The sequence below is a fragment of the Tachysurus vachellii genome, chromosome 6 (genome assembly GCF_030014155.1).
Source record: "Tachysurus vachellii isolate PV-2020 chromosome 6, HZAU_Pvac_v1, whole genome shotgun sequence".
Taxonomy (NCBI): Eukaryota; Metazoa; Chordata; class Actinopteri; order Siluriformes; family Bagridae; genus Tachysurus; species Tachysurus vachellii.
In genome coordinates, this window is record NC_083465.1 from 13,836,932 (window position 1) to 13,863,260 (window position 26,329).

Sequence of the window (26,329 nt, forward strand, 5' to 3'; positions counted from 1 at the left end):
ATCTAATTAACGCTGTCTCTTGTAGATTTATTTGAAGAAGCTTATGGACATCATTACCTCAGAGAACCCCAAGATGCCCTATGAAATGAAGGAAATGGCCCTTGAGGCGATTGTGCATCTGTGGAGAATCCCTAGCTTTGTAACTGAGCTCTATATTAACTATGACTGTGATTTCTACTGTTCCAATCTTTTTGAGGACCTCACTAAGCTGCTCTCCAAGGTGATCCTTCCCAACCTTGATTACTAAATAAATATTTCAGTAATCTAGAAATCAGGGTTGATTGATTTGTTCTATTGCTTTTCAGAACGCTTTTCCCGTCTCTGGACAGCTCTACACAACACATCTTCTCTCACTCGAAGCCCTGTTAACTGTAATAGACAGCACTGAGGCCCACTGTCAGGCCAAAGTGATGAACAGAGCTGCTGAGCAAGAGCTTTCAGAAACTTTAACAGCCGAAGGAGAGGCCTCTGTAGACGGTACCAAGGATGCAGTTAAAGGTTTGATGAACTTTGAGCCGAATTTCAGGAGTCACAAAGTATTTGTTATTCCTCTGCTTCTGCTAATTCTATTGTTTATGCTTACAGAGGCTGGCAAGGCATTGTTTGGTCCAAATGGACAGACTGCTCTAGAGTCTGGAATGCCATCAATATGCCCTCCAACTAGTGGTCATCTGATGGCTGAAAAGTTGAGACTTGGTAGGCAAGACCAGGAGGAGACTGACTCGGGTACTGTACTTACTGCGTATCACCTAAATAATGCATTTGTTTGAGAATGAACACAATTGTTACATTAACCATTTTGTTTGGCAGTGGAATAATCTCTTTTCCTCTTCCAAAATATTTCAGCTGAAAAGAAAAGTCCTAAAAAACCTCATCGTTTTAGCAGTTGTCTTCCAGACTCCCAGGAACTGCTGAACATTAGAAACAAGAAAAAGGTAACAAACTATTGTCAAAAAAACAAAATATTTACACGTGTTTATATATACATAATGTATTGATGTAACAGAGTAAGTATAAGGGTCATTTCAACCACCGGCTCATGTTATACAGTAAGTAATCATTTGAGCTGCAGCTGTAAGGTGGAACACAACTGCATTTGTTTCATTGGTGTGAAGTGAAAAATTAAAAAAAGGTTTTCAGAAATCTGATGTTCACACGTTGTGGCAAGAAACATAAAAAGAAGCATGCTGGTGAAAAATAAAAGCTTTTTTAATCAGAAGATATAAGTAGTTTAATGCATTTGCTTTGTATGTGTAGCTTCTCATCACTGGCACAGAGCAGTTTAATCAGAAGCCTAAGAATGGCATCCAGTTTCTGCAGGATAAAGGTCTTCTGAGTAGCCCTACAGACACCAACGCGGTGGCTCAGTGGCTTAGAGACAACCCCCGACTGGACAAGAAGATGATTGGAGAATATATCAGTGAAAGGAACAATATGGATTTGCTCGATAGTTTTGTCAGGTAAGAATTAATTGAAGATGCACTTCAGGTTATAGTAGATGATGCTGACAGGTTTTTAGCTTATTACACTTTATTTTAGAGTATGATTTATATTCAAGCTCAGCAGTTATTGTAAGATAATTAACAGCAAGGTGTTTGCATTTAAGACACATTGCTGCAGCTGCTCTTCAGTAATAGTGCTGCTGGCAGAGTGTGCTGCCATCTGCTGTTGTACTGTTATCTGCTGATATTGTACTTTCTCTGTTGGATCTAAAGACATATTTCCTCATGTTTGTGATTATATTACTCTGATTAGCCGTATCAGCCGTTTCACCTCTGTAATTGAATGTGAAGACAACATAATCAGTCTCTGGAGGTGTTAACATTTACTTGTATATGATATATGTAATGTAATCATTCTTTCTTTCCAGAACATTCACTTTCCAAGGGCTGCGCATAGACGAGGCGCTGCGTTTGTATCTGGAGGCTTTCCGACTTTCTGGCGAAGCGCCGGTCATTCATCGGCTCTTGGAGACCTTCACTGACAACTGGCATGTGAGTCAGCTGCCATACACACATTCACCTTGGCAGGGATACAGTAACACACACACACACACACACACACACACACACACACATATACTGTAAATAGAGTGTAGACTGCTGTCTCACTTGCACACAATTACTAGGACACACACACCACATCTTCCATTACCACATGCTAAGTCAATCCTTACCACCAACTGGCCCTATCATCGGGTAATTAGTGACTATGGAACAGCAACCCAGTAGGGATAAAGGACAGGCACATTAGTCATGCAGGTAATCAGGGACAAGGAAAATTAGCAGCAGGACATGTGACATAATCGATCTGTCCTGCCGCAAGAGGCAAGGCTAAACCAAAGAAAGAGAACATTTAGTATGCACACCTTAAAAAAGCTCGGTTGTCACTGTATGTGACCTGGAAAGTATTCATAGTAATGTCTTTTTTAGTCTCAGTCTGAAAAAAGCAGATGAGCTCATTTCACACAGAATAGATACACAAGTTTGAAACCCTTCCCTTTTATATCAGCTTATTGTAGACATAAGCATGTCTCAGAGGAATTATTGAGACCTATTTATATTAAAGGGATTTATAAAAATATTTCTACTCTTGCTAGATTTATTCGATGTTTCGTTCTGTGCCCGTTGTATAGTTCTGTTTTCTGTATACAGAAAGTAAACGGGAATCCCTTCTTGTCAAATGATGCTGGTTTTGCTTTGGCCTATGCGGTCATTATGTTGAACACGGATCAACACAACCACAATGTTCGCAAGCAGAATATCCCCATGACTCTAGAGGTGAGTCGGACATCTCCACTACATTACAGAATTACACATTTTTAAGGAATTCTTTTAGAGCAGTAAACCACTAACAGCTTTTTTAGCAGACGTGTGTATTTATATCTTTGCCATACATGTTTAATGATGAAAGTAGAATAGATTTTATACATCAGTGGATTTAGTGAGAATGTTATTTGTAAGTCTGCATTCTGCTCTATTACCTTTTACGTTATAGTTATTACTCTATTAAATGTTATTATCGTGTGTTTTCTTGTCTACTTTCTAAGAATTTGTAGACTTCTTTGACTACATAACTTGTACAAAGCTGTAATTTCAGCTTGAATCGATGACAACACTATGTGCTTTTAACTATGGCTGCTTCAGATTTACCACCCTACCAAATGTAGAAAGCTTAAAACTTCTAACTTCTTTAAAAAACAAACAAAAAACCATAAATGTGTAATTTTAGGCAACTCTCAGAAGCAATTTTGACTAGACTTAAATATACATACATACACACACTTGCATTTGACACTCTTAGAGGTTTATGTTCTAGCCAGGCGTGTCGATAATATTTTAGTACCATAATAATTTTGAAAATCCATCTACAGACCGTATAAAATGGATCACAATTTCTTGGAAGTTAGTCCTGGGATATACCCACACTGCATACTTCAGGGATAATTATTGTAGCAGAGTTCTAAGTGAAAGTGGAGCTCTTGAAGCTGAGAAGTCGTAGTGCTGTTTGGTCTGACGTATGTGATTGCAGCTGTCCCGTCTCTGAAGCAGTTATAGTAAATGTCTGGACCAAAGCTCCAGTATGGAACAACACAGGCTCAACTGGCACTTCCCCCATTCTCCCTGTTTACTCCACTGTTTATTTCTCTTTCTGTTCATCCCTCTCTCCAGGGAGCTTAGCTTTCCCTTGTTTTACCTGCCATTAAGAAGGCATGCAGTAAAACAGTGGCCTAACGCCATCACTCAGCAGCGGATGTGTGTGTTTATTTGGGCTGTGTTTGGCTTTAGACCTGTCTGCCCAACTCTTAACACTTAAGGGACAGCAGAAGCAGTAACCCTGAGGCTCAATATTAGATCTGAAAGGCGATAAGAAAGAGATGTTACTGCAGTTAGCACGAATGAAAAGGTTTTAATGGTTCTTTTTCTTTCTATTTTTGTAGCAATTCAAGAAGAATCTGAAAGGTATGAATGGTGGTAAAGATTTTGATCAGGACATGCTGGAAGATATCTACAATGCCATCAAGTAAGATAGCAAAACCATATAGTTTTATATGAATTAGTTAGTTACATTTGATGTACGTCAAACCATCTTTGTTTCCTCACACTGTAGCGTACCATTAGCCATAAGTTAAGTTGCTGGTGTTTGTGATTTTCCTGCAGGAATGAAGAAATTGTTATGCCTGATGAGCAGAAAGGCCTGGTAAAAGAGAACTATATGTGGAGTGTGCTGCTGCACAGAGGAGCCACATCTGAAGGGCTCTTCCTTCATGTGCCTGCAGGCAGCTATGATCACGACCTGTTCACAATGACCTGGGGCCCAACAATCGCTGCCCTTTCCTACGTGTTTGACAAGAGCTTAGAGGAAGCCATTATCCAAAAAGCCATTGCAGGTTTTAGGTACATGCTATAGAATGGAAGATGTCTCATTGTAGAATGTTAATCTCCAAAACTAACGAATTATGTCTTTTGATGCTGATCAAACCACAATAATCGTGTTGAAATTTGTACCCTTTCCAGGAAATGTGCAATGATTGCTGCACACTATGGCTTTAGTGATGTTTTTGACAATTTAATCATCTCTCTTTGCAAGTTTACCACACTCAACAGTGAGGTAATAACAATGTACAATGTCTGTCACAATTAGTTCTTCATTTGAGGTCATGCTGTATACAGTATGTGACGGTGTGTTTTGTGTGGCCAGTCTGTAGAAAACCTGCCCACAGTTTTTGGCAGCAACGCTAAAGCTCAGATAGCAGCAAAGACTACATTTAACCTCGCCCATCGCCATGGTGATATCTTGCGAGAGGGTTGGAAAAACATCATGGATGCAATGCTGCAACTCTTCAGGGCTGAGCTCTTACCCAAATCCATGGTAGAGGTGAGAGAAAGAGTAAGATGCGTTCTTACTCCTTTTGCTACATTTGCACAGAGTTGAAACACAATTTCTAGGGGGATTTTGAAGTTTGTTGCTCCGCTATTAAATATCCGTAAGGCAGATTTCAATACGAGTATAAACGTTTAGCTTGTTTAATAAAGAGTAATCATTTCCTGTTTCCTGTTTTCTTCAAAGGTAGAGGACTTTGTCGAGCCTAATGGAAAGATTTCTCTACAACGTGAGGAAACACCATCAAACAGGTAAATTTATTTGACGTCCTTATAATAGATTTTAGACAAAAAATCCTGATGAAATTAACAATAAGGATTTGAAGCTATATGGGTTCATGAACATCATAAGCATTATTTTTTTTACAAACACAACTGGAATAAAATGAAATGGGTTTTTCTCAGTACTATAAGCTACAGTTGAGAAATAGTTGATAAAAAGTTAAAGCACTTTACAGCATCAGTACGCTCACTAAAGGTCATGTCTATCTCAGGGGAGAGTCGGCTGTGTTGAGCTTTGTTAACTGGCTGACACTGAGTGGGGGAGCGGAGCAGTCCGGACAGCGAGGCCCCTCTACTGAAAATCAGGAGGCCAAGCAGGCTGCCCTGCTCTGTATAAGGGTAAATGCACGTTGTACATACAAAATATCTCCCCTTCATTTGTGCTTTCTTTCTGTTATTGCTGCTGAATTCAGTTCTTGATTTTTCTTACACTTTTCTAAACGCCATCTGACAGCATTGTGACCCTGAGAAACTGATCACAGAAAGCAAGTTTCTGCAGCTGGAATCTCTGCAAGAGCTTATGAAGGTGGGGCCAGTTTTTTCAGCAGCATTAGTCATTGTCTGTTTACAATAACTTTCTCAATCAGCATATGAAATTGAAGGATTTAATCCAGTATACTGCCCAGTTTTTTTATATAGATTGATTATGTATAGGGTAATCTATATTTTTATAATAGATATACCAATATGTTCCAGGCCCTCATCTCAGTGACTCCCGATGAAGAGAACTACGATGAAGAAGATGCTGCTTTCTGTCTAGAGATGCTTCTGCGCATTGTTCTAGAGAATAGGTACTATGACTGTTAAAATATCATGTTAGTACATAGAGACGCCCTCTCTGACTGTCGTAGTTCCAAAGATTAACGTATCAATGTGTTAGTTCTTGTGAAACTATTGGGTATATTTAAAGCATTGAAAAGAACGACTGACTTTTCTTGTGTCTGGGTACCTACAGAGACCGGGTGACGTGTGTGTGGCAGACTGTGCGTGCACGTTTATATCACCTGTGTGTGCATGCCAATGAGAGCTGTTTCCTGGTGGAACGAGCTGTAGTGGGTCTACTGAGACTTGCTATACGCTTGCTGCGCAGAGAGGACATCAGCTCACAGGTATGTCCAATCGCTTTTAATTTTCAAAAAATCAAGTGTCCCTTTTAATTTTCTCATACAAATGTATAGAAAATATTTGACATCGAGTCTCACATACACACCCTAGACAACACATGATCATTCAGAAACAGCAGGGACATGCATGAAACTTGGGTGACATTAGTTACTTGTTGTTGAGCTAGCGTACAAAGACCATACCTGACTAACTATATAGTGAATTTAGAGCCAAGTGTGAAACTTGTTCTTCCCCTTGCTTTACTCCTTGCACAGGTGCTGCTCTCTTTGCGCTTGCTCCTGATGATGAAGCCTCATGTGTTGTCCAGAGTAAGTCGAGAGGTCGCTTATGGTCTCCACGAGCTTCTCAAAACCAATGCTGCCAACATCCACTGCACTGAGGATTGGTACACTCTTTTTACGCTGTTGGAGTGCATCGGTGCTGGAGTCAAACCTCCAGCTGCACTGCAGATCACCAGCAGCAGCCCTGACAGTGACACAGGTAAAGAGTATGTCTGAAAGATATGACATGCATCTGACATCCCTGACAGTGAAATGGTGTTGTGATAACTGAATTTTAAATGCATGGGTTCTCTAGGTGCTCAGTCCGATAGTGAAGTGAGCTCATACCACCAGAGTGAAGTGACTTTGGATCGAGGTTATACCTCTGACTCTGAGGTCTACACTGAACATAGCAAGCCCAGAATGCCGCGCTCTGCAACTGAAGTCGAAGTGGGATGGTTAGTGGTGAGTATAGAAAAACTCTACCCTTGTCTTTTCCTGCATACATTTAACATTACATCTACTGTAGATCTCTTTTTCAGTATTATATTGTAATTTTTTTGTACAATAGAACATCATGCACTTTTATGAGATTTCTTTAATGCATAACCCTTCAACTCTTTCAGATATCACACAGTCGTGACATCTAAAGTTTTTAAAAATAAATGCGAGTGATGCTTTAAGGCTGGGTGCAGTGGGGAAATTGGAGGCATTGTTATGAAATTGAGTGAGAATTCAGACTTTTTGATTGTATATTAAGGAGTGTAGCAGCAGCCTGGAACCGAAATATGTCAGCAGTGTAGTGCTAGACGTGTAATATCATTAGAGCATGATTTTCAAGCATTTGCAATTTGATGCTCTTTTTTTAAACATAACCAAGCACTTAAATGCACTAAATGTTAAGATTCATGGCTACATAAGTCATTATTTAATGCTATGAATACACTTGGACATTTTAACTAAAACTAGATCTGTGTGAGATACTGTACAGCTCTCCTAAAGTATGGGAAGGAAGGGCTTCTCATTATTCCGCTCGCTGTTTACTATGAGCTCATCAGATGTGATATTGGAACAATTGCAATAATAAGCGAGTATTAGTTTACTAACACCCAGGACTTGGATGTTCCCCAAAATGGCAGCTTTTGCCTCCAAATTCTTCACATGTTCATGCTTATATATCTGTGAGAAGACTTTTACCATAAAACATTAACAAGTCTAAACTGTACTCTGGACTCACACATGGACATCTAAATGACATTATAAAAATTGAAAAGCTTTAAAAGCAAAATGGATTTAAAAGCAAAATGTGTTTCATGACTTCAAATTCTTATGGATTTTAGGTAATTCATTACAAATGCAATCTTTAGTACCTTCTTCTCATAGCTAACAGGCTATAGTGACTACTATAGTGTTTGAAAAATAGTTGATGTTCATATGCGGAGTAAAGCAAAAGGTTGTGAGATTATTTGTATGTTTGTATATGTTTTTAAATTAAATAGCAGTGATCTAGTTTTAATTTTGTAAATGATATTGTATTGTACGGATAATATAAATGTAATTTTCAGAACACTCGGGGTTAACATAGTAATTCAACATGTGCAAAAGGTTAAATTAACATTTTTATTTTTGGTTCGACCATCAGTCTTAAATGATATTGACACTCCTCGTCTGAGGAGACCATGTGAATTCATGTCATCTGCACTTAATGTACTATGTCTTTGTGTTTTTTGTAAGGTTGGTAAGGATGACCTGGAGAGCAGTAGGGCACTACATGTTCCAGACTCTAAAGCTCAGACTCCTCTTATAAACCAGTACAGTTTAACTTTGGGTCAGGACATGGGCCTGCATGATACCAAGTCCCTCATCAAGTGTGTGGAGTCACTCTCTTTTATTGTACGTGATGCTGCGCATGTCACACCTGAGAACTTTGAGCTTTGTGTGAAAGCCATTCGAGTATTTGTGGAAGCCAGTCTTAATGGAGGTTAGTGAATTTAAGTACACACCTGTTATTTTTGGCTCACTTATCATGTCCTTGCTTTCTATTTAGAAACAAGACGTAGATATCAAAACAACAAAAAGTATTTTATTTATGTCAACTCCTTTATTAACCCACACTTTGAGTCTCACTAAAATATGTTGCTTCAGGGGATTCGGTGCCCTCGCTTTAGAGAAACCTTAGTGGAAATAGCAAAACGAAATAAGAAAACAAATCTAGTGCTGTCTTACTTTGAACTGACATCATAATTCTGTTTCCTTGGGTTTTCACTTAATCAAAGCACTATAGCAAGCCTTATGTGTGTAGACCGACTCCTTTTCAGACCTCGTATGTGCAGGTTGACTCCTTTGGGATTAAAGAAGACTTTGTGTGGGCTGGTTCTATAGCACTGTAATTGGATGTGTCAGTGCCTGGAAGCTTTTTGGTTGGGTATCTTAAGCTGTGCTCTAAGGGTGAGTCATTTAACTCGGGGCAATCGAACTGCGTGACTTATATACCCTTGCTCTGTTTTATCCCTCAGTTTTTCAATCCAGCTATTTTCAGTAGGCTTAGTTAAGACATTCAGCACTTTTGGCTCTGTGATTAGACATGGGCTCCTTATTCATCAGAGCACTCCATGCACTTTCGTAGATACCTGCTGTCAACAGGGCTTACGAGCTCACTATGAAAGCAGCTTGATCAAAGAGCGTAGTTCCAACATGTAAAAAGCTAATGGAAACCGTGCTGTAAACATGCAGTATAGTTGTTCTTTGTTTTCTGCACATCAAGAAACAGGAAAAAAAAATATTTTGATATGTTTCCAAGGGAACTATTTTGTTACTGAAATGCACCGATGGTGAAAGATAAAAGATGATGTTACTGTTATGTCAAATGATTGAAAAGGCAGGAAAGACTGGTAGACAAGTTGACAAAATGAGGTTTAACTCTGTTAACTTTTTTTGTTTCACTGCATTCCTGTGGCTTAAACAGGTTATCGCACCCATGAGAAAAAAAAGAGCCACAAATATGACTCAAAAGCTAGTCGGTTACGGAGGAAGCCACGAGAGAAGGAGGGTATGTCCCTACGAGCCAAACCCACCAGTCAGCGGCCCTCCCGTTCCTACAGTGACGATGAGGAGGATGAGGGGGTGCCAGCCAGCTACCATACGGTGTCTTTACAGGTTAGTCAGGACGTAAGTACCGCAGCCCTTTCCCTACTACCTTTGCTGTGTACATGCCTGCTGCCGTAGTGTTGTGTGATGGTGAGGTCCTTTGGGGTAGGAGTATTGCTTTGTTTTTCCTTTTCTATTGCAGCCGAAATTAATGTGCAGTAATTGGTGATAACTGCTGTATATTTTATATTGAATGGCTAATCTAAATCCAAAGGTAATTAATTACCCTGTTTAATAAATCACAGAAAAATAATACACACATTACAACTCATTCAGACCTCTTCACCACCCAGATTTCCTTTGGAATATAAGGCTGCTGCTTATTTCTGCCTGTATTCCACACTGTTCACTGCATCTCATTCACCCACTTAGATAAAACAAGATGCATGTTAATCAACTTATCAGCAGATATCGGTATATTTTTCAGTTTGGTATGTCCTAGAGGTGAATTTGTCATGTAATATTGATGGTTAAGGCAAGTGCATTAGTTCTTAATACTTAATTAATGGTACTTTTCCACTCTAGTTGTTAGATCTGATGCATACGCTACACACAAGGGCAGCCAGTATCTACAGCTCATGGGCTGAAGAACAGCGCCATCTGGAGGCCAGTGGAAAGAAGATTGAAGCTGACTCTCAGACGCTGTGGTCAAGCTGCTGGTGTCCTTTGCTTCAAGGTCAGATTTACAGCAGTCGTACAAAATAAAGTTTTCTCACTTTCTTGAGCTGTATTATGAAGCTCCCATGCCATGAGTCACACATCAAGGTTTTTCTTGTAGTAAATTGTGTTGTCCTTTCCCTATTCAATACTCATGCCACTTTATTTCTCTCATTTTGTCACATCAGACTGAGAAAGATTTAAACATCAGCAGAAAACCCTTAAAGTATGCATGATCTGTAATTTTAAGCCATTCAAATGAATTTAAAACATTGTATAAGAAGTCATTACATTTTTTTTTATACCAAATATGCCCTAAAAAAACTGTCAAGCATGTGCTTTCTTCTCCAGTTACCTAACCATGGTGTGCAGCCTAATTTGTGATCACAAACTGAGATCATGCAGAATTTATTTTGGATTTTTGAGCAATGTTGATAGATTAATTAATAAAATGTAGTTTTAGATAAATTAATATTACATTTATATTAATACAGCTACAAAGCAGTTAATCAGCTATCTGAGTGAAGAACATTTAAGAAGCACATTTCTGAGTTTGTGGGTATTTTACTGCCAATAACGTATGTGTCAGCCTGCAGAATAGAGGACTGACTGATATAACCCCTGCAGGTATGGCCTGGCTGTGCTGTGATGCTCGGAGACAGGTTCGGATGCAGGCTCTCACTTACCTCCAGAGGGCGCTACTTGTACATGATCTGCAAACACTGGATGCTGTGGAGTGGGAATCCTGTTTCAACAAGGTGAGACAATCACATGTGACACAGTAGTTAAATACAAGTCAAACACCAATTTATGCTGATTCAGAGCTTAACCCCTTTTATGTCAGGTCCTGTTTCCGCTGCTGACTAAGCTCTTAGACAATATCAGCCCAGCAGATGTCGGGGGCATGGAAGAGACCAGGATGAGGGCCTGCACACTGCTCTCCAAGGTCTGGTAGATTTAGTATTTTGTGAACTGTAAATAAAAAAAGTGAATTTGATGATTCAAAACTGCTTTAAAGTGTTAAATGACCCTTGGTGCACTGGCCTCCTCAGGTGTTCCTTCAGCATCTCTCGCCACTACTTTCTCTCCCCACATTTGCTGCTCTCTGGCTTACCATCCTTGACTTCATGGACAAATACATGCATGCTGGCTCCAGTGACCTCCTGGTGAGACACGGCCACTGTAATATTCATAGTTTCTGACGTCGTTTTGTGCGCAATAAAGCAAGCAAGTACCAACAAAGGCACAGTTTGTGGTGCACTGTACTCGTTTTAATTTTAAATACAGTACCTGTGAGGTAAAAGCATAGGGTTAATTTCAGCTATACTATGTTTTTCGGCAAAAGGTTTTCTCTTTTTTTTTAAAAAAAAAAGGAAAAAGGAAGCAATATATGTATTACTTTGTTACATAGCCTGCACTGTGTCATGTTCTGTTCCTTTGCCACAGTACTTATTAGTAGCCATTTACTTTAAGATTTCATTATCTGGCATTATTTAATGCATTATTTAACACGAGTGAACATTACATAAGTTGATTTATTTTTTTAATAATAAGCCAAATAATAACTATCTTCATAATATCCACCGTTTACATAAATAAAATGCTGTAATTCTTTTTTTTTTTTTTTGCTTTGCAGTTGGAGGCGATCCCTGAGTCTTTGAAGAACATGCTGTTGGTAATGGACACAGCTGGGATCTTCCACAGTGCAGACTCGCGTACAGGCTACTCTGATCTGTGGGAAATTACATGGGAGAGGATTGACTGCTTCCTGCCACACCTTCGAGAGGAGCTTTTTAAACAAGCCGTCATGCCAGGTATCACAATGCAGAGATTTAATGTTTCACATCACAGTCTATAATACACCCTGTCTTTAGAGTGCTTATGTTTTCAGGTTCTCAGTGATTCTCTGTGTATTTCTGCCTGTAATAGTCACTCTTTAATTATCACTGTACCCTGACTGTGTGCAGAACCTGTCCTTAGTGTTCCTGTAGAACCTGCTCCTGCTTCTGTTCCCACTTCTCCCTCCCCTCCTGTGCCATCCCCTGCAGCAGTGCCATCTGCCCCCACAGAGCCAAAGACCCCCAGCAGACCTGCATCTCCTCAGGAGATACAAACACCCAGTGCCAACGGTGAGCATGGAACAATGCTTGCTGCTCTACATGCAGAACCCACCATGCATGTTACCTAGACACTGAATGAATATAATATTGTGCTTACAACCGTGCTTAAATCTTTTCTTTCTAACTGATACAGGACATGATGGATCATCTCCAGTGCCCCCCTCCACTCCTCCAATGCCCACTCCAGTTAAGATGTCATCTGACTCCCCGCCCACTCTCGCTCAGTCTCCTCTAATACTGCAGCCCCTGGCCTCTCCACTGCAGGTGGGCGTGCCCCCCATGACACTACCAATCATTCTAAATCCCGCCCTCATCGAAGCCACATCACCTGTACCCCTGCTTCCTGCACCTCGTCCAACTGACCCTACTGACACATCAGAGGTCAAATAGAGCATGCAAGATTGTCCTTGAACATCTAGAAGAGGACACCGGAGACCCTCTTATGCTGCTGTTCTCTCTCCGCATTGCTTCGACTTGCCGCACGATCAGCACAAACGAATACATTTACATAAGGCCAGGACCTGAATAGAGTGATGGCGAGCTAGAGTGAGAGAGAGCGCAATTGACTCCTTGCTCCTTATTTTCTCAAAATAACCATTTCCACACTAAGGTATATTGCACACAGTGCTGTTGATCATGCAAGCCTTCATTAAACCAGTTTGCACAAATATTTATTCAGATTAGCAATGTACAACTGGAACATGAAGGACATCCCTACAGTGATGGGACCAGGTATGACACTGATTCAGGTTTATATTTCTACCCATTTGTGCAGATTTAATATATAGAATCTACAGTGTCTTACACCCCTCCACACACACACACGACAACAATTATTAGAACAGATAGATCATTATATTATCTGGATTAGTTTCAGCATTATCTTTACTGAATAGTGTTTTATTTCTGGGGTGTAAGGACTGCAAGAAAATAGAACCATCAAAATGGATCTAGCACTAACTCTCAACACCACTCAATATAATTTAAACTGTATAGTAACATTTAAACAAATATAATTTATGTTTACAAATTTGCTTTCTTAGACTTTTACGTAGTTATTTTGTGTTCTACATTGACCGTGATAATTTCAGAAATGTTTGTCCTGCATTTCATCATTTGAAAATATCTGTCAATATGTAGTCTTTTTGATGAGACATAATGAATTGTACAGTCTCTTGAGATGTAACCCAAAGACAAAGGAGATCCATTTATTCAGTGAACACCACAAGTTGAACATTCCAGGTTTGGCAAGTCAGTCAGAGGTGGTGTAAATGGGTGAATGTGCTGTCCATGGAAATCTGCATGCCAGGTTTTATTTTGTTTTTAGTCCTGATGGGTCTTAATGAGTTTTGGGGTCATGTTGTGTTTCTGATGATGGTGTAATTAGTTTAAAAATCACATTTCTTCAAAAATATATACAAAGACAATTCTTTGGAATGGATATATACTACAAGACTAGAAAAAACAGTCAGTTTTGTTTAATAAATCAGTTATACCTACAAGAGTTCTGTATTATTGTACCTATTTTCCCAAAATATGTGTACAGACTAGTTTTTGCTCCAGGACCTCTGGATTATTATTAATTTTTTTTTTTGCTAATGGGGTTCATATCAAATGCAGAGAAACACAAAGTGATGCCCAGTTATGAAAATAGAACATAGTTGGAGTAATGAAGACTATGTCTTTTGCTGCTAAAGTTCAGAATCATTCAGAAATTAGTTGCTTTAACTTTGGAAACTGGGATGCCATTGCCTTGTGACAAATGAGTCCTCACCCAAAATTATGATGGACTTTAGGTAATTCTCTAGTCAACAGGAATAACATACAAATGTGTATATATGAATAAAATGTACTTTTTACAATCTAATAAATATATGACAAATTAAGTAACTTGTATGGTAATTCTATTGTAACCTTCTGGGAAGGTTCACATTATAAAAATCTTACCTGTTATCTTACCCCTTATCTGTTATGCATCACACAGCTAGTTACATGCAAACTACAGAAAGCAATGCATTCTCTTATCTTCTCTCTCTTCAGTGTCTGGCCAGAGGACTGACTTTTCCTGGTTGCGTTGTAGCCGTGCTTTTGTCTCAGGAATTTAGCATACGTGTTATTAACAATAATTAGCTAATTAGTATTTTTTATGAAATAAACTGTATATAATATATATGGTACAATATATGATGATGGTGTAATGAACTGCATTATAACCCTCTTTGTTTTTGCTAACCAGAAACACAACTGCTTGAAGACATGAGCCTTGATATACAGTGTAAAACATCTGTTTTATTTCAAATCAAAATGACAAACACATTTTTCCCTTAATAAACTAACTGTATCAGAAACTACACAGGACCTCTAGCTGAAAAACAGTGATTAAAATCTTTATACAACAAGGAATGTTAAAACAAGCTCAGTCTAAGAACAAAAATGGAACAAATGATCTTGGCCTACTCTAAATGAGTGTCATGAAGGTAACAGTGTAACATAAACGCATATAGTACGTCACTCACAAATACCCTTTTTATATACCTTCCAAATTTGTTCTGATATCCAAATAACTACAGCATCTTTAGTCAAACAGCACGTCAGCTGGAAAACGAGCCGAAATTCTGCTGTTAGCCTGGATGCTAACATCCGTCAGTTCAGTTTTCCATAAAAAAAATGGCCTACACAGAACTCACCAGATAAAACAGACTAGCATCCGAGCTATGCAAACTACCAACAAAAAAGCCATTGTGCAATCATCACTTGACATCCATCTTGGTCATTTCCTGCAGATAAATTCCAATGCTCTCACTGTCAAACATCACAAAGTAAATGTTCTTCAGAGAGGACGTGGTTGCTGAAACAAAATGGTTTGAAATGGCCTTCAGTATCAGCTGGGCTGCAGTTTGCTTTGGGAATCCATTTCTGAAAAAGATTGAAAGAGAACGTTGTTAAAAGACAGAAAGAGTCGTTTGTCTAGGAATGTCACATGCTGATTTAAGTGAGATGACCACATCAAACAGTGACATCTTGATTCTATTTAGATGATAAATATAGAACTTTAGAGTTATAATCAAAGGCATGCTGAGGGAGCATGTATGATTGTGACGTTTGTAATATTGTTTTATGTACCAGAAACTACACAGGAACATTAGCTTAAATTAAAAAAAAAAGTGAAGTGACCTACAGCTAAGTATGGTGACCCATACTCAGAATTTGTTCTCTGCATTTAAGCCATCCAAAGTGCACACACCCAGCAGTGAACACACACACACCGTGAACACACACCCGGAGCAGTGGGCAGCCATTTATGCTGCGGCGCCCGGGGAGCAGTTGGGGGGGTTCGGTGCCTTGCTTAAGGGCACCTCAGTCGTGGTATTTCCGGCCCAAGACTCGAACCCACAACCTTAGGGTTAGGAGTCAGACTCTCTAACCATTAGGCCACGATTAAATAGGGATTAAATCAACTTTTATACAAAATGAAATGTTAAAAGAGCTTGGCCTCCTCTAAATAAGTTAAAGATAAATATATATAGTTTAATTTTCTATATATATACATTTATATAGTTTAATTTTCATTCTATTTTCATGTGGCACATTTTAGCTTATAACACATTTGTAAAACAGTAAATGTTCTTATATAAGGAATAAACCAAGAAGCACATGCTATTAATAGTACAGACTAGTTTAATAGTTTGCGTTGTGCAACATAGTTAAATGTGTTAGTTTATGCTATATGTGTTAGTTTCTACCTCTTGAAGTTAATAATATAGAACGCTCAGCTGGTCATGTTACAGAAAAGCCACAAAAAGCACCATTCTTAGTCTTCCATATCAGAAAAGTAAAAGAAACTTTAGCATTGTGATAAAAAGGAGATTCCCCAAAATTATACAATTTTGTTAAAGAACTTTAAGTGTATTAGAAGACTTGAATTACATGGAACATCCACCAAACAATCCCTGTGAATGAGTAAAGAAATAGAAATGTTAACAGACTATACAAATATAGAAATATTAATATTAGAATATGAGTGCTTAGAAAAAAAAAAGTGATTTGCACTATTGATAGAACTGCAGTTATAAAAATAACTCATCAATGCCGGTGCTGCACAATAGTCCTGTAGTTCATGTGTATATCATTATACTTAATTTAATGTGTTGTATAAAGGTTCACCTTCCAGTTGGTAGAGAAGGGAAGGCTACAGATTTGAGCTTCTTCTCCTCCGCAGCAGACAGGCAGTTCTTCACTGTCTTCTCCAGCTGATCTTCACACTTGTCAGAGCCCCACTGAGGGACGTTGCAGTGGATGATGAAACGTGCTGCCATCCCACTGGCCTGGCTAACTGCAACTGGGGTGAAGAAAGCAAAGCAAAAAGTCAGAGATTATAAGTTTCCAAAGAGGAAACAATAGATGGGAAGTAAAAATAGGCAGTGCACTCCCACTCCCTCTAGTTTTAAAAACCTACCTGACGCAACCTCCAAGGGGCCTTGTGTTTTCCGCAATTCTTTTACGGCTTCCAGGAAATCTTTTCCTCCAGCTTTCTCCAGTGCATTACCTGTGTTATGTAGTAGATATAGATAAAGCTGGAGCTAAAGAATATCTAAATTATTAATAACAAACTGAAAAAGGAATCAATCTATCAATAGGAATCATGTTTTACTCTGAGCTACACATTTCTTAAGCAATGCCAGAGGATGAGATGGATTCTAGTTTCCCCATTATGTGCCACTGGACTGACTGGTGAGATCTCTACTTATTATTAAGCAGCTCCTCCAGTAGGACCTCCTCCTTATTTGACACTTTCTAAGCCTCATGAACTTACAGGTCAAAGTTAACCTAGATAAAGCTGGTATGAAACTAAAGTAACTAGAAGCATGCGAGTCTTTAGTGAATTGGCTTCTCTGCTGGATGGATTTTTTCTTAATTGGAATAACTGCTGCTTTAGCTGAGACAGCACACCAGAGTAGTTTTGAAGCAGCTCTCGCATGTAAACAAGGGGTCAAAAATTTGCAATGGCTAAACTATAGATGCCGGTATCTCTGCTTCATGTTATCTACTTACCAATTCCGTCCTTCAAATCAATCTCTGCATTTGTGGGATTAATAATTCCCTCAACTTTAATGGTTCCAATTTTGCCGATGTCACTTTCTGCAAGAGATAGCTGTAACAGATGACAAATGGTGTTAGCATTATTTACCAGTATATCAGATTTCTGGTAATAGTAACATTGGTCAAAAACCTAGGAACATTTATCTATAGATTCGCCTTGAGTACAAATTCCGCATGTATTCTGTCATTTTTTGTTACAAACCTGAAATGTTCATAAAGTCAATTTTAAAATTTAGAATGAATTTTTTTAACAACAAAAAAAGTAAAACTGACAAATGCTGCTAATAAGTATTCAACCACCTTTTGCTGCAGCTGTAAGTCTCTTGGTGTAAGTCGCAACAGTGTGTAAAAATGATTTTCACCGATTATTCCTGGCAGATTTGCTCCACTTTGGATGGATCCAGTTTTTCTGACTACAATTTTCAGTGATCAGTGGGGTTTCAGATCTCAGTAAGTTTCAGACCTGGCCACTTGGACTATGACTTAATTGTTAACAACTATGGTGCTTTGGTCTTGTAATACAAACTGTAACATCCACCTGTATTTTCATTCATTGTTATTCTATATAATATTTATTATGATCTAGTTTTATTTCATTTCTTTAATTTTGCCAAGAAACCCAGCTTCTGTGGATAAAAAGCAGCTTCAGAATATGATGCTGCCTTCAACATATTTCACTGTAGGAAAAATGTTGCCCAAATACAGAATCTCTATCTTGGTCTCATACAAAAAACCCCAAAAAACAGTTTTTATATGGCTTTTCTTAAACAATGGTTTCTTTCTAGCTACCCTCAGTCAGTTATACAGCTTGAAATGGTTGTCTGCTGCCCCTCCACTCTACACCAATGCCCTCTGTAACTCTACCAGTGACTGTGTGCCACAGGTTTTGAGGTTTTGGGTGATGGCTTGGTCTAGGGAGAGTTTGGGTGTTGTGATTTTGATTGCACTTCCTCAGTTATCCAACAGTATTTCCTCAAATAGTACTTACAAGGGATGATATAATTTTACATCCTATCTCTATGTTATACAGTTCTATTACCTGATCCTACTTTCATTTCATCTCGCTCCTTAGTTTTCATTTTCACTTTTTCTTCTGACTGACAGTTTCTTCCATGACCATTCAATGGAGGTAGTTTTAATATTTCACAGCTGAAGGCCACTTAAAAGTTAAATGTGTCTTTCACATGGAGCTTGTTGAACCTAAGGGGTTTGAATACTTATGCAAGCAGGATTTTGTCAGTTTTTGAGCTTCTTTAAAACATTGACCAATACTGCTTTTGGGATTTTTTTAATTCTGACCGGAAGAATATTTGTTTATCATTTGTTATTTTTTTTTAACAAATCTAAAGAGTTACTTTTGCAAGCCACTGTATAAATGACATTGTAAATAACTGAAAAGTCTATTAACTGTCAATTCAATACCTTTTGTCCAAGGAACAAACTCTTTGCTGCGAGAACAGTAAATCCTTCTCCTGGTCCATCCTCCATTGTGCTGTTGGTTCCGTCTTTGTCGTTCTCTGCACTCTTCTGCAAACAGACAAAGTCAACATAAGTGACTTCTTTACAAAACACAACAGGCCCAAATGTCATGAAGAAATGGAATGCGGCAATATAAATAGTGTTTCCTGAAATCACAAAATCACCAGTGTGCATATATAAAGATGGTCTTGCTGAGAGGAAGTAGCTCTGGACTGACCCTTGGTTTACGGCCTGGTTTTCCTCTGCTCTTTTTGGAGGACCTCTTGCTGCTCTTCACTTCTTTATCTGTTTTTTCTGGTGCTGTCATCTGTGAGTCCACCTTCACTCGCCCTCCTCTCTTCTTGGAGAGAAGCTCAGGGTGGATACGAGGCAGGACGCCACCGTTTGATATGGTAACCCCTCTGAGTAGCTGCACAATACCACATCAAAATACAAGTGACATTTTGTCTTGAAAAGCATATTGCTGCTATTCCGTCAGTCACATCTGTTATCTGTGTATGTATGTATACAGCATTACTGTGCTTAAGAACAAGAACAAGACACCTGTTTCACTTAATGTCCTTGACATCCAGCTTATAATTATAGACTGTCTTGCATACACATTACATGACGTATTGTCAATCCTTTCTTTTTATAAAGAGACTTTTACAAGAGACTTTGGTATAATTGTATCTCTACAAAGCTAAGTGTGAACTGTGCGTATACAATGTAATAGTATCTGTTGATACGTGAATTGATTGACATTTTAACAATAATGTTCTCCTCCATGATCAATTGTAAATTACATTATGCTGATTTTTCTTCGTTCAAACCACCTGCAAATCCTTCAGCGACAGAACTGTCCATAATACCAATACAATTTTAGACTCTAAATGATAATAAACAAAGAAAGATAACAAGATCATGACTAACAGCTTTCATAGTGAGTGTCTCAGTATCTTAGTTTTTCATGTCTTTACTTGCTGCTACTGGACATTTTTAAATGACCTAATTTGTGCACCCATCACCCCAATGTTTGCACAGAACTTGCTTGAATGTGCACTACCTACTGTACTCACTGCTGTGCCTTATAGACAATGCTACTGCGTAACATAGGTTTTTAACTTACTGTACTTGGGTCGACATTTTAATCTGTACACTCCTATGTACAATGTATGTTGCTTGTGTTGTGTTTTTCTGTATTTTTCTACTGGATGCCTGAATTTCTTTCAGGAGCAATAAAGTATCTGTCTGTCTGTCTGTAAAAACCTACATCATCCTGAAATTCTTCTGTGCACCAGGATGCTGTAACCATCATTGATTTTTATATCTTATTTTTAAAATGTGTTCTTTTTATATATCAGCTATCAGGGTTACATGTATATGAATTAATATTTCATTCACCCAAATTTCATTTAAAATAAATGAAATGTGGAATAAATCTGAGGAAGTGGAACCGCAATAAATAAACACTTCTTTCACAGGAGGGAGGATATATGTTTTGTCCAGAGTTAAGACCATCTCTTTTAAGGTGTACTGTACCTGGTTAAGCTCTTCATCATTAGCCACTGCTAGCTTGATGTGCCGTGGAGTAATTCGTCCTTTCTTGTTGTCTCTGGCCGCATTACCAGCTAGTTCTAAAATTTCAGCTAAAATGATGGAAATAATGGAAGAAATAACACATGGATTTATATTCATCTCTGTGTATCCATATCAACTATAAATAAACATTCATACAGCACTGTATAAACTAAATTGACAAGTTTTGATAAATGTGATATATCGACCAACATATAAGTACAACAATTTCAAGTAAAACACAAGAATAAAAAAATGACTTACTGGGAAACAAAGGAAAAATAAACATACAATAACCTGGTAGCACAGCTGTGTACACTCCTCAAATAATACTTTGTCAAATTATTGTTTGCTTGCCAACTTGGGACATTTTGATTTGACAATTTTATTCAATGCTTCCTTGAAAACGCTCTAGATCTGTCATATTACACGTGGATCTCCTGTGCACTGCCCTTATCTAGTCTGTTTTACAGGTTTGATAGGATTTAGAAAAACATTGATCCTTTAAAAACATTGGTCTTCTTCCTATGTTGTTTTGTATTTGTGCTCTAAGACATTAAAAAATCAAATCAAATTAAATTTTATTTGTCACATACACATACATACTGTACAGAATACGACATGCAGTGAAATGCTTTTTGCATCAGTCTGGTATTCAAACATAAGGAATGCAATTTGGGATAAAAAAACAAAAGGAGGTAGATAAATAAAAAAAGTATAAACTACATACATATATAAAAAAACATTATTATGCTGGAAGGTGATTTTTTCCTTCATCTTCATTTTCTCAGCCCTGCCTGAAGAGACGCAACCTCAAAAGCATGATCTTGCCACCATCATACTTCAGAGTAGGTATGATGTTCTTTGGATGATAAGCTGTCCTGTTTTTGTAACAAACACAACTTTTACAGTTATGCCCATAAACTTCTACCTTGGTTTCATAGCACAGACTTTGCCACAAAGTTCAAGATGATTTAGAAAGGTACTTTGGCTGCTGTTGTTCTGTTTTGTTTGTTTTTTCATGAGCGTGCAGATGTTCCTGCAGTTCCTTTAATGTTGCTGTAGGTCTCTTGGGAGTTTCAGATAAGTCTTCTGTATTTTATGGTAAAACCTAATGTTTTTTCGCATTCTTTTGTACATCTTACTTCATTATTATCTGACATTAAGAATTTATACGATCTTTCTGAACCAACTCCAAGATCATCCAAGAATATCCTACAGAAACAGCTTATTTGGGGTTAATAAGATTTATATACTTGATGACAAGTATATGAGAATTACTTTTTAAATATGAGGTGATTGGTTCATTCTTAGCACAATCACATATTCAATTAACAACAGGTGAATGTATTTTTTATTTATTTGTATATATATATATATATATATATATATATATGTGTGTGTGTGTGTGTGTGTGTGTGTATAATGATAATATATAATGAGAGATAGCTCTGTGTCTGTGTGCCTGCTCTCACCTGCCAGGTACTCAATGACAGCTGCCATGTAGACAGGAGCTCCCATACCGATGCGGTACTTATGAGTCCCTGTGCGTAAGTACCTCATCATCCTCCCTACAGGAAAGATAACGCCAGCCCGTGCTGAGCGTGACAGCTTGGTGGTCTTCTTTTTTCCTCCTCTGGCTGACATACTGGTTTAGATGCAATAAGAGGGTTAAAGATATCAAAGAGTTGGTGCACAAATGTAAATGTATTGGTTGAACATTCACACTAATCAGGCCGTGACCTCACCTTTTTTTGGTTCACAGTGTCACTGGATGAATACCTATTTAAAATATAGTTACATGCAATAAGTCATTGGGTGAACTGAAATCGTTTCTATTATAAAACAATAATCAAAACAAGATACATGAAATCAAATTCCATTGCACAAGTTATAATTTTCCCTAGTACCTAGTAATCATGGACCATTTGTACTCATGTTTATTATCATTTTATTTTATTTCTTATAAAATAAAATGATAATAAACATGAGTACAAATGGTCCATGATTTTACCAGGGAATTTTCAAAAAGAATTCCTAATATTAAGACACTTTATATTTGTAATTCCACTAAATGAATTAGAAATGACATTTAGTGAGTGGCAGGAGCTCAGCAGCAGCACATCAGCTGTCATCTCTCCTTACAGCCAATACATAATTCATTAGTGATCTTGACATTGTATGCATATGGGCTTATTTTTTTCTTTTTCTTTCATTTGCCGCAACAGATCAGCTGTTCTACATGCAATAAAAACATATCGTCTAAATGCCATATATATTATTGAGGAAAAACGTGCGTAAGAAGCACCGAGCTGTGCAACGCCGTTAATGCGCGAGCGAATAACACACATCTATTGCGGCTTCACACAGAAACACACACACTTAAAGGAAAATCGTCTCTTTAAAACGGCAAAACACCAATGCATATAAACGCGCTAAAAAAATCGTGTCGTCCTGTCTCCAGAAAAAAAAAAAAAGATTAAAACAAAACAAACAAACAAAAAAAGACAAAACCGCGCGCGCTGCAGAAAAAGGCGCCTCCTCGAGCTGCAGTCGTTACGTGGGCGCCATGTAGGAACTCGGATGAAATGTGCGCACATAACCGCGGACCGAAAAAGGCCTCGCCTATTAACTTAACCGCTTTACATGGCAAACAACACCGTCCGCTATCGGATTGATCAAAGCGATAGGCTGTAGAGAGGCCAAAGCGTTAGGTTTTAAAGCCGCTCCGCCCACGAACTAACCCCCATTTTGTTTCTCCGCCACCACCGTGTACAGTAACGTAGGACCGAGGCTCTAATCTGCACACACGGAAAGTGGAAGTAGTCCCTGTATCGCAACCCTATTAAACACACAGGCGGTTATTATTTGCTGGAATTTACCTGTTGTCTCCTACTTAACGCGACATATAAAAGACAAATATTTCTTTTGACGCTCCCACAAGCAATTCTTGCTCTTATCCGTGTTCTGTGCCCTTATGCTGAGCTCCTCTTCTTCAAAAAAAAAAAAAAAAAAAAAAAAAAAAAAAAAAAGGATAGCAAACTGGAGCCAGTAGCAGTGTACAGGCGATGGAGGCAGGCTCATGCTACTGATGCTGCTGAGGGGCAAAATAGAGCAAAAGCCCCCAAATATGCTCCAGAGGTGGTGGGAATATAACAAATAAGAAATAAATACATAAAAAATAATAATATATATTTAGAAACGCTTTGGCACTAAGTGAGTAATTAATAAATCCTTTGGAAAAGATTGGAAAACTTTTTAGCTCTGAATTAAATCCGCAGGATTCATTCAGAATTCCTCCAAAAGGAGGTCATTTGACGGTTCACCAAGTTTTATAAACATCTGCGCTATTCCTATCGAAGGCGGTGTCTTGCTGGATGTGTTTTATCTTACACAAATCTTACATGGTTATTTATGATTGAATGTAGATGTAGTAAGTCATCTCTCCGTCTTTTTGCTTACAGATGCCTACGTGAGTAGTAACGGGTCATTACGGTGCTTTGGTGCGCATCTGAACGCTTCCTTCAGAGGGCAGCAGAAGACCGTTATAGACGCGTGGTCGTGCGATTTTGGTCACCGTTTTCTGAGCTTGTGTCTGCAGGAACCTGTGCGTAAAATGTTATGTTTTGTTAAGTTATATTTTGCCATTTGCACGTCGTCACCACAGGACTGTGAAGATAACCCTATAAAATGTCCATCTCTACTGTAGGCTTCTTCGCCAGTGTGGCTTTGTTGCTTTGTTAAAATTGTTCCAATCTTTAACTCTCAACTCCAGCCCTCTGTGTATTTCAGGTTAGGATGCTGAGTTTATGCTCAGATTGAGCCTCATTTCTCAATCTGAGCACTGAACACTTTCTCTTGAAAAGAAGGCATTTTTTTTTAGAACATTAAATTTATTGTATAAATGCTCCTTTCAACAATTTACGGATAAATCGGTTATTGTGTATCCAGCTTGATAAATGAGGCCCGTTGATGAGGACTTTCGTGGCAGGCACTTACAGTTACTAACCGCAGAAATATGACATTAATGATGAGCGAGCTCAGTAGCCTACAGCTGCCTCACATAAAGAGACAAATCCTGAGGTCATTTCAGGGGCTGTACCTCAAACTCTGAGCATGTGAGTGTTATTTGCCTGCCACCAGGGCTTCTGATGATCAGAGTGTAATGCAAGAGTCCAACTCAATGGCAGTGGAAAATACACTGCAGGAAGATAATAAGTAACTTTAGAAAAACGGAAGGTGGATCTTCCACTGAAGAACCTGACTAGTTTAGTCACCCAAGAAAGTGACTGGGATATTCACCATCACCTGCATTCAGATGGTTACACACTAGATAACTTTATGCCTGGTTTGAAGCTTGTTGCCACTGAATATTTGTCTAAATATTCCTCAAATCTGTCTTATTAATATAATTAATTTACTGTTCCTGATCAATCAGCTCGCTATCGGCTACTGTGAGTATTCCATTGGAGCCTCCCTGATCACGAATCCTGATTCCTGGGGAGACTCAGTTGAAAGCATCACCCACTGGATGTTGTATACTTTTACAGATAACAAAGATGGCAACGCATCATAACACACCCAAGACAAGTAGAGCATTGAAAAAAAAGACAAGTTTGTTGAATTATGGAAACAACCTGATTGTCTTTTTAAGCTGCACTTTGATTGATCACGGTTTGATCACGAGAGTTTATGTGAAATCTTGGGTCTGTGGAATCAGCAATGTGATATCGTTACTACAAACGGCAGATGTGTGGTCTTCCGTTCTGTTTGAATCACCTAGCCTGTGTGTTTGGAGGATTATAATGTTAAATATCAGTTGAAACTGTCCATATGTCTGTGATTTCCCATGTTTTTAAAATCTGTGAAGATTTGAAAAGCATACAGTGTGTAACCAGCCTTAAAGTACTTTCATATGCACACACAAGTCAATTTAAGCTGTGCCCTGGGAAAAGAGCATGTTGTACTGGCTCCAATGGCAGATGCCTCTGGTACAGATGGTTTTACACTGGTGGTTTTAATTGTGGTATATGCTGATGAAGCCTTGCATGTGGTTCACAAAACTATGGTGAAAGTGAGTTGTATTCTTTAAATAGGACACTGGTGCTCATGGATTTTAAGATAATGCCTATAATTGCAGGTGCATTGGGGCAGAAATTCTACAGGCCACACCAGCAAAGCAATGGGAAACATAACAGTAAAGTAAAACAGCTGAGAAAGCAAGTTAACTGGCGCAAATGCCATAGCCCGAAGTCTGGCACATACACACTGTGACACCTGCCACAATTACTTGTTAGGTCACTGGCATACAGCCCTGGGAGGCACTAGATCTTCTTTGTAGTCTGTTCAATGGTGTAAGGCTCAACATGGATGTTATATGCACCTCCTTGATGAAGCACAGAGCTGTCTCAAATCACTGATGAAATTGCACATCACCCATATGCAGACTTGCTATAGTTGGCTGGGATGTCCCTGAAGCTGCATATGTTTAACCACATACTGTTTTCATGTCAGCTGAATGCTCAGTGCTTTATAGGCAACTTTCTTCATATTTGCTAGTAAAGTAAACTAGTGAAAGTGAAAACAACTAGAGAAAAGGCAGACAGTTCACTGTCCAGGGTGGTTTACAGACAAGAAAAAGATACTGCATTAAAGATAAAGCATATTAGGGACTGGCGTTACACACATACTAAATATATAGTGTGTCAAATGTCAGCAT

At 38.5% G+C, this 26,329-nt stretch overlaps 2 protein-coding genes across 7 annotated transcripts in view; one reads left to right on the forward strand and one right to left on the reverse strand.

Annotated features, from left to right (window-relative positions):
• gbf1 (golgi brefeldin A resistant guanine nucleotide exchange factor 1) overlaps positions 1-14,360 on the forward strand; it is a 53,814-nt gene extending 39,454 nt beyond the window's left edge. For 4 of the 5 annotated variants that reach the window (XM_060872429.1, XM_060872432.1, XM_060872428.1 and 1 more), the window contains 27 exons: positions 26-220; positions 306-498; positions 586-726; positions 847-935; positions 1,258-1,460; positions 1,871-1,994; positions 2,655-2,780; positions 3,941-4,023; positions 4,161-4,397; positions 4,518-4,611; positions 4,702-4,878; positions 5,071-5,135; positions 5,378-5,504; positions 5,620-5,691; positions 5,862-5,956; positions 6,121-6,274; positions 6,545-6,770; positions 6,867-7,015; positions 8,285-8,531; positions 9,516-9,718; positions 10,223-10,373; positions 10,982-11,112; positions 11,199-11,300; positions 11,407-11,520; positions 11,991-12,168; positions 12,322-12,483; positions 12,608-14,360. In XM_060872429.1, coding sequence (XP_060728412.1) covers positions 26-220; positions 306-498; positions 586-726; positions 847-935; positions 1,258-1,460; positions 1,871-1,994; positions 2,655-2,780; positions 3,941-4,023; positions 4,161-4,397; positions 4,518-4,611; positions 4,702-4,878; positions 5,071-5,135; positions 5,378-5,504; positions 5,620-5,691; positions 5,862-5,956; positions 6,121-6,274; positions 6,545-6,770; positions 6,867-7,015; positions 8,285-8,531; positions 9,516-9,718; positions 10,223-10,373; positions 10,982-11,112; positions 11,199-11,300; positions 11,407-11,520; positions 11,991-12,168; positions 12,322-12,483; positions 12,608-12,864 — 4,095 coding nt within the window. In that variant the 3' untranslated portion in view covers positions 12,865-14,360. The remainder of the gene's footprint in view (positions 1-25; positions 221-305; positions 499-585; positions 727-846; positions 936-1,257; positions 1,461-1,870; positions 1,995-2,654; positions 2,781-3,940; positions 4,024-4,160; positions 4,398-4,517; positions 4,612-4,701; positions 4,879-5,070; positions 5,136-5,377; positions 5,505-5,619; positions 5,692-5,861; positions 5,957-6,120; positions 6,275-6,544; positions 6,771-6,866; positions 7,016-8,284; positions 8,532-9,515; positions 9,719-10,222; positions 10,374-10,981; positions 11,113-11,198; positions 11,301-11,406; positions 11,521-11,990; positions 12,169-12,321; positions 12,484-12,607) is intronic. The other variant, XM_060872431.1, reaches the window with a different exon arrangement.
• Positions 14,361-14,743: 383 nt separating this feature from the next.
• Positions 14,744-23,624, reverse strand: LOC132847279 (core histone macro-H2A.2). 2 transcript variants are annotated; one of them, XM_060872433.1, is made up of 10 exons: positions 23,493-23,624; positions 22,359-22,392; positions 22,086-22,258; positions 20,575-20,681; positions 19,271-19,462; positions 18,997-19,101; positions 17,527-17,626; positions 16,931-17,020; positions 16,639-16,813; positions 14,744-15,390 (listed from the first exon to the last, which is right to left on the reverse strand). In XM_060872433.1, the coding sequence occupies exons 3-10, from the start codon at positions 22,255-22,257 to the stop codon at positions 15,225-15,227; spliced, it is 1,107 nt and encodes a 368-aa protein (XP_060728416.1). In that variant the 5' UTR covers position 22,258; positions 22,359-22,392; positions 23,493-23,624; the 3' UTR covers positions 14,744-15,224. The 2 variants fall into 2 exon arrangements, with proteins under 2 accessions (XP_060728416.1, XP_060728417.1); XM_060872434.1 differs by lacking the exon at positions 23,493-23,624 and adding an exon at positions 23,355-23,445 and having other exon boundaries at positions 22,086-22,260; positions 22,360-22,392.
• Positions 23,625-26,329: the final 2,705 nt, after the last annotated feature.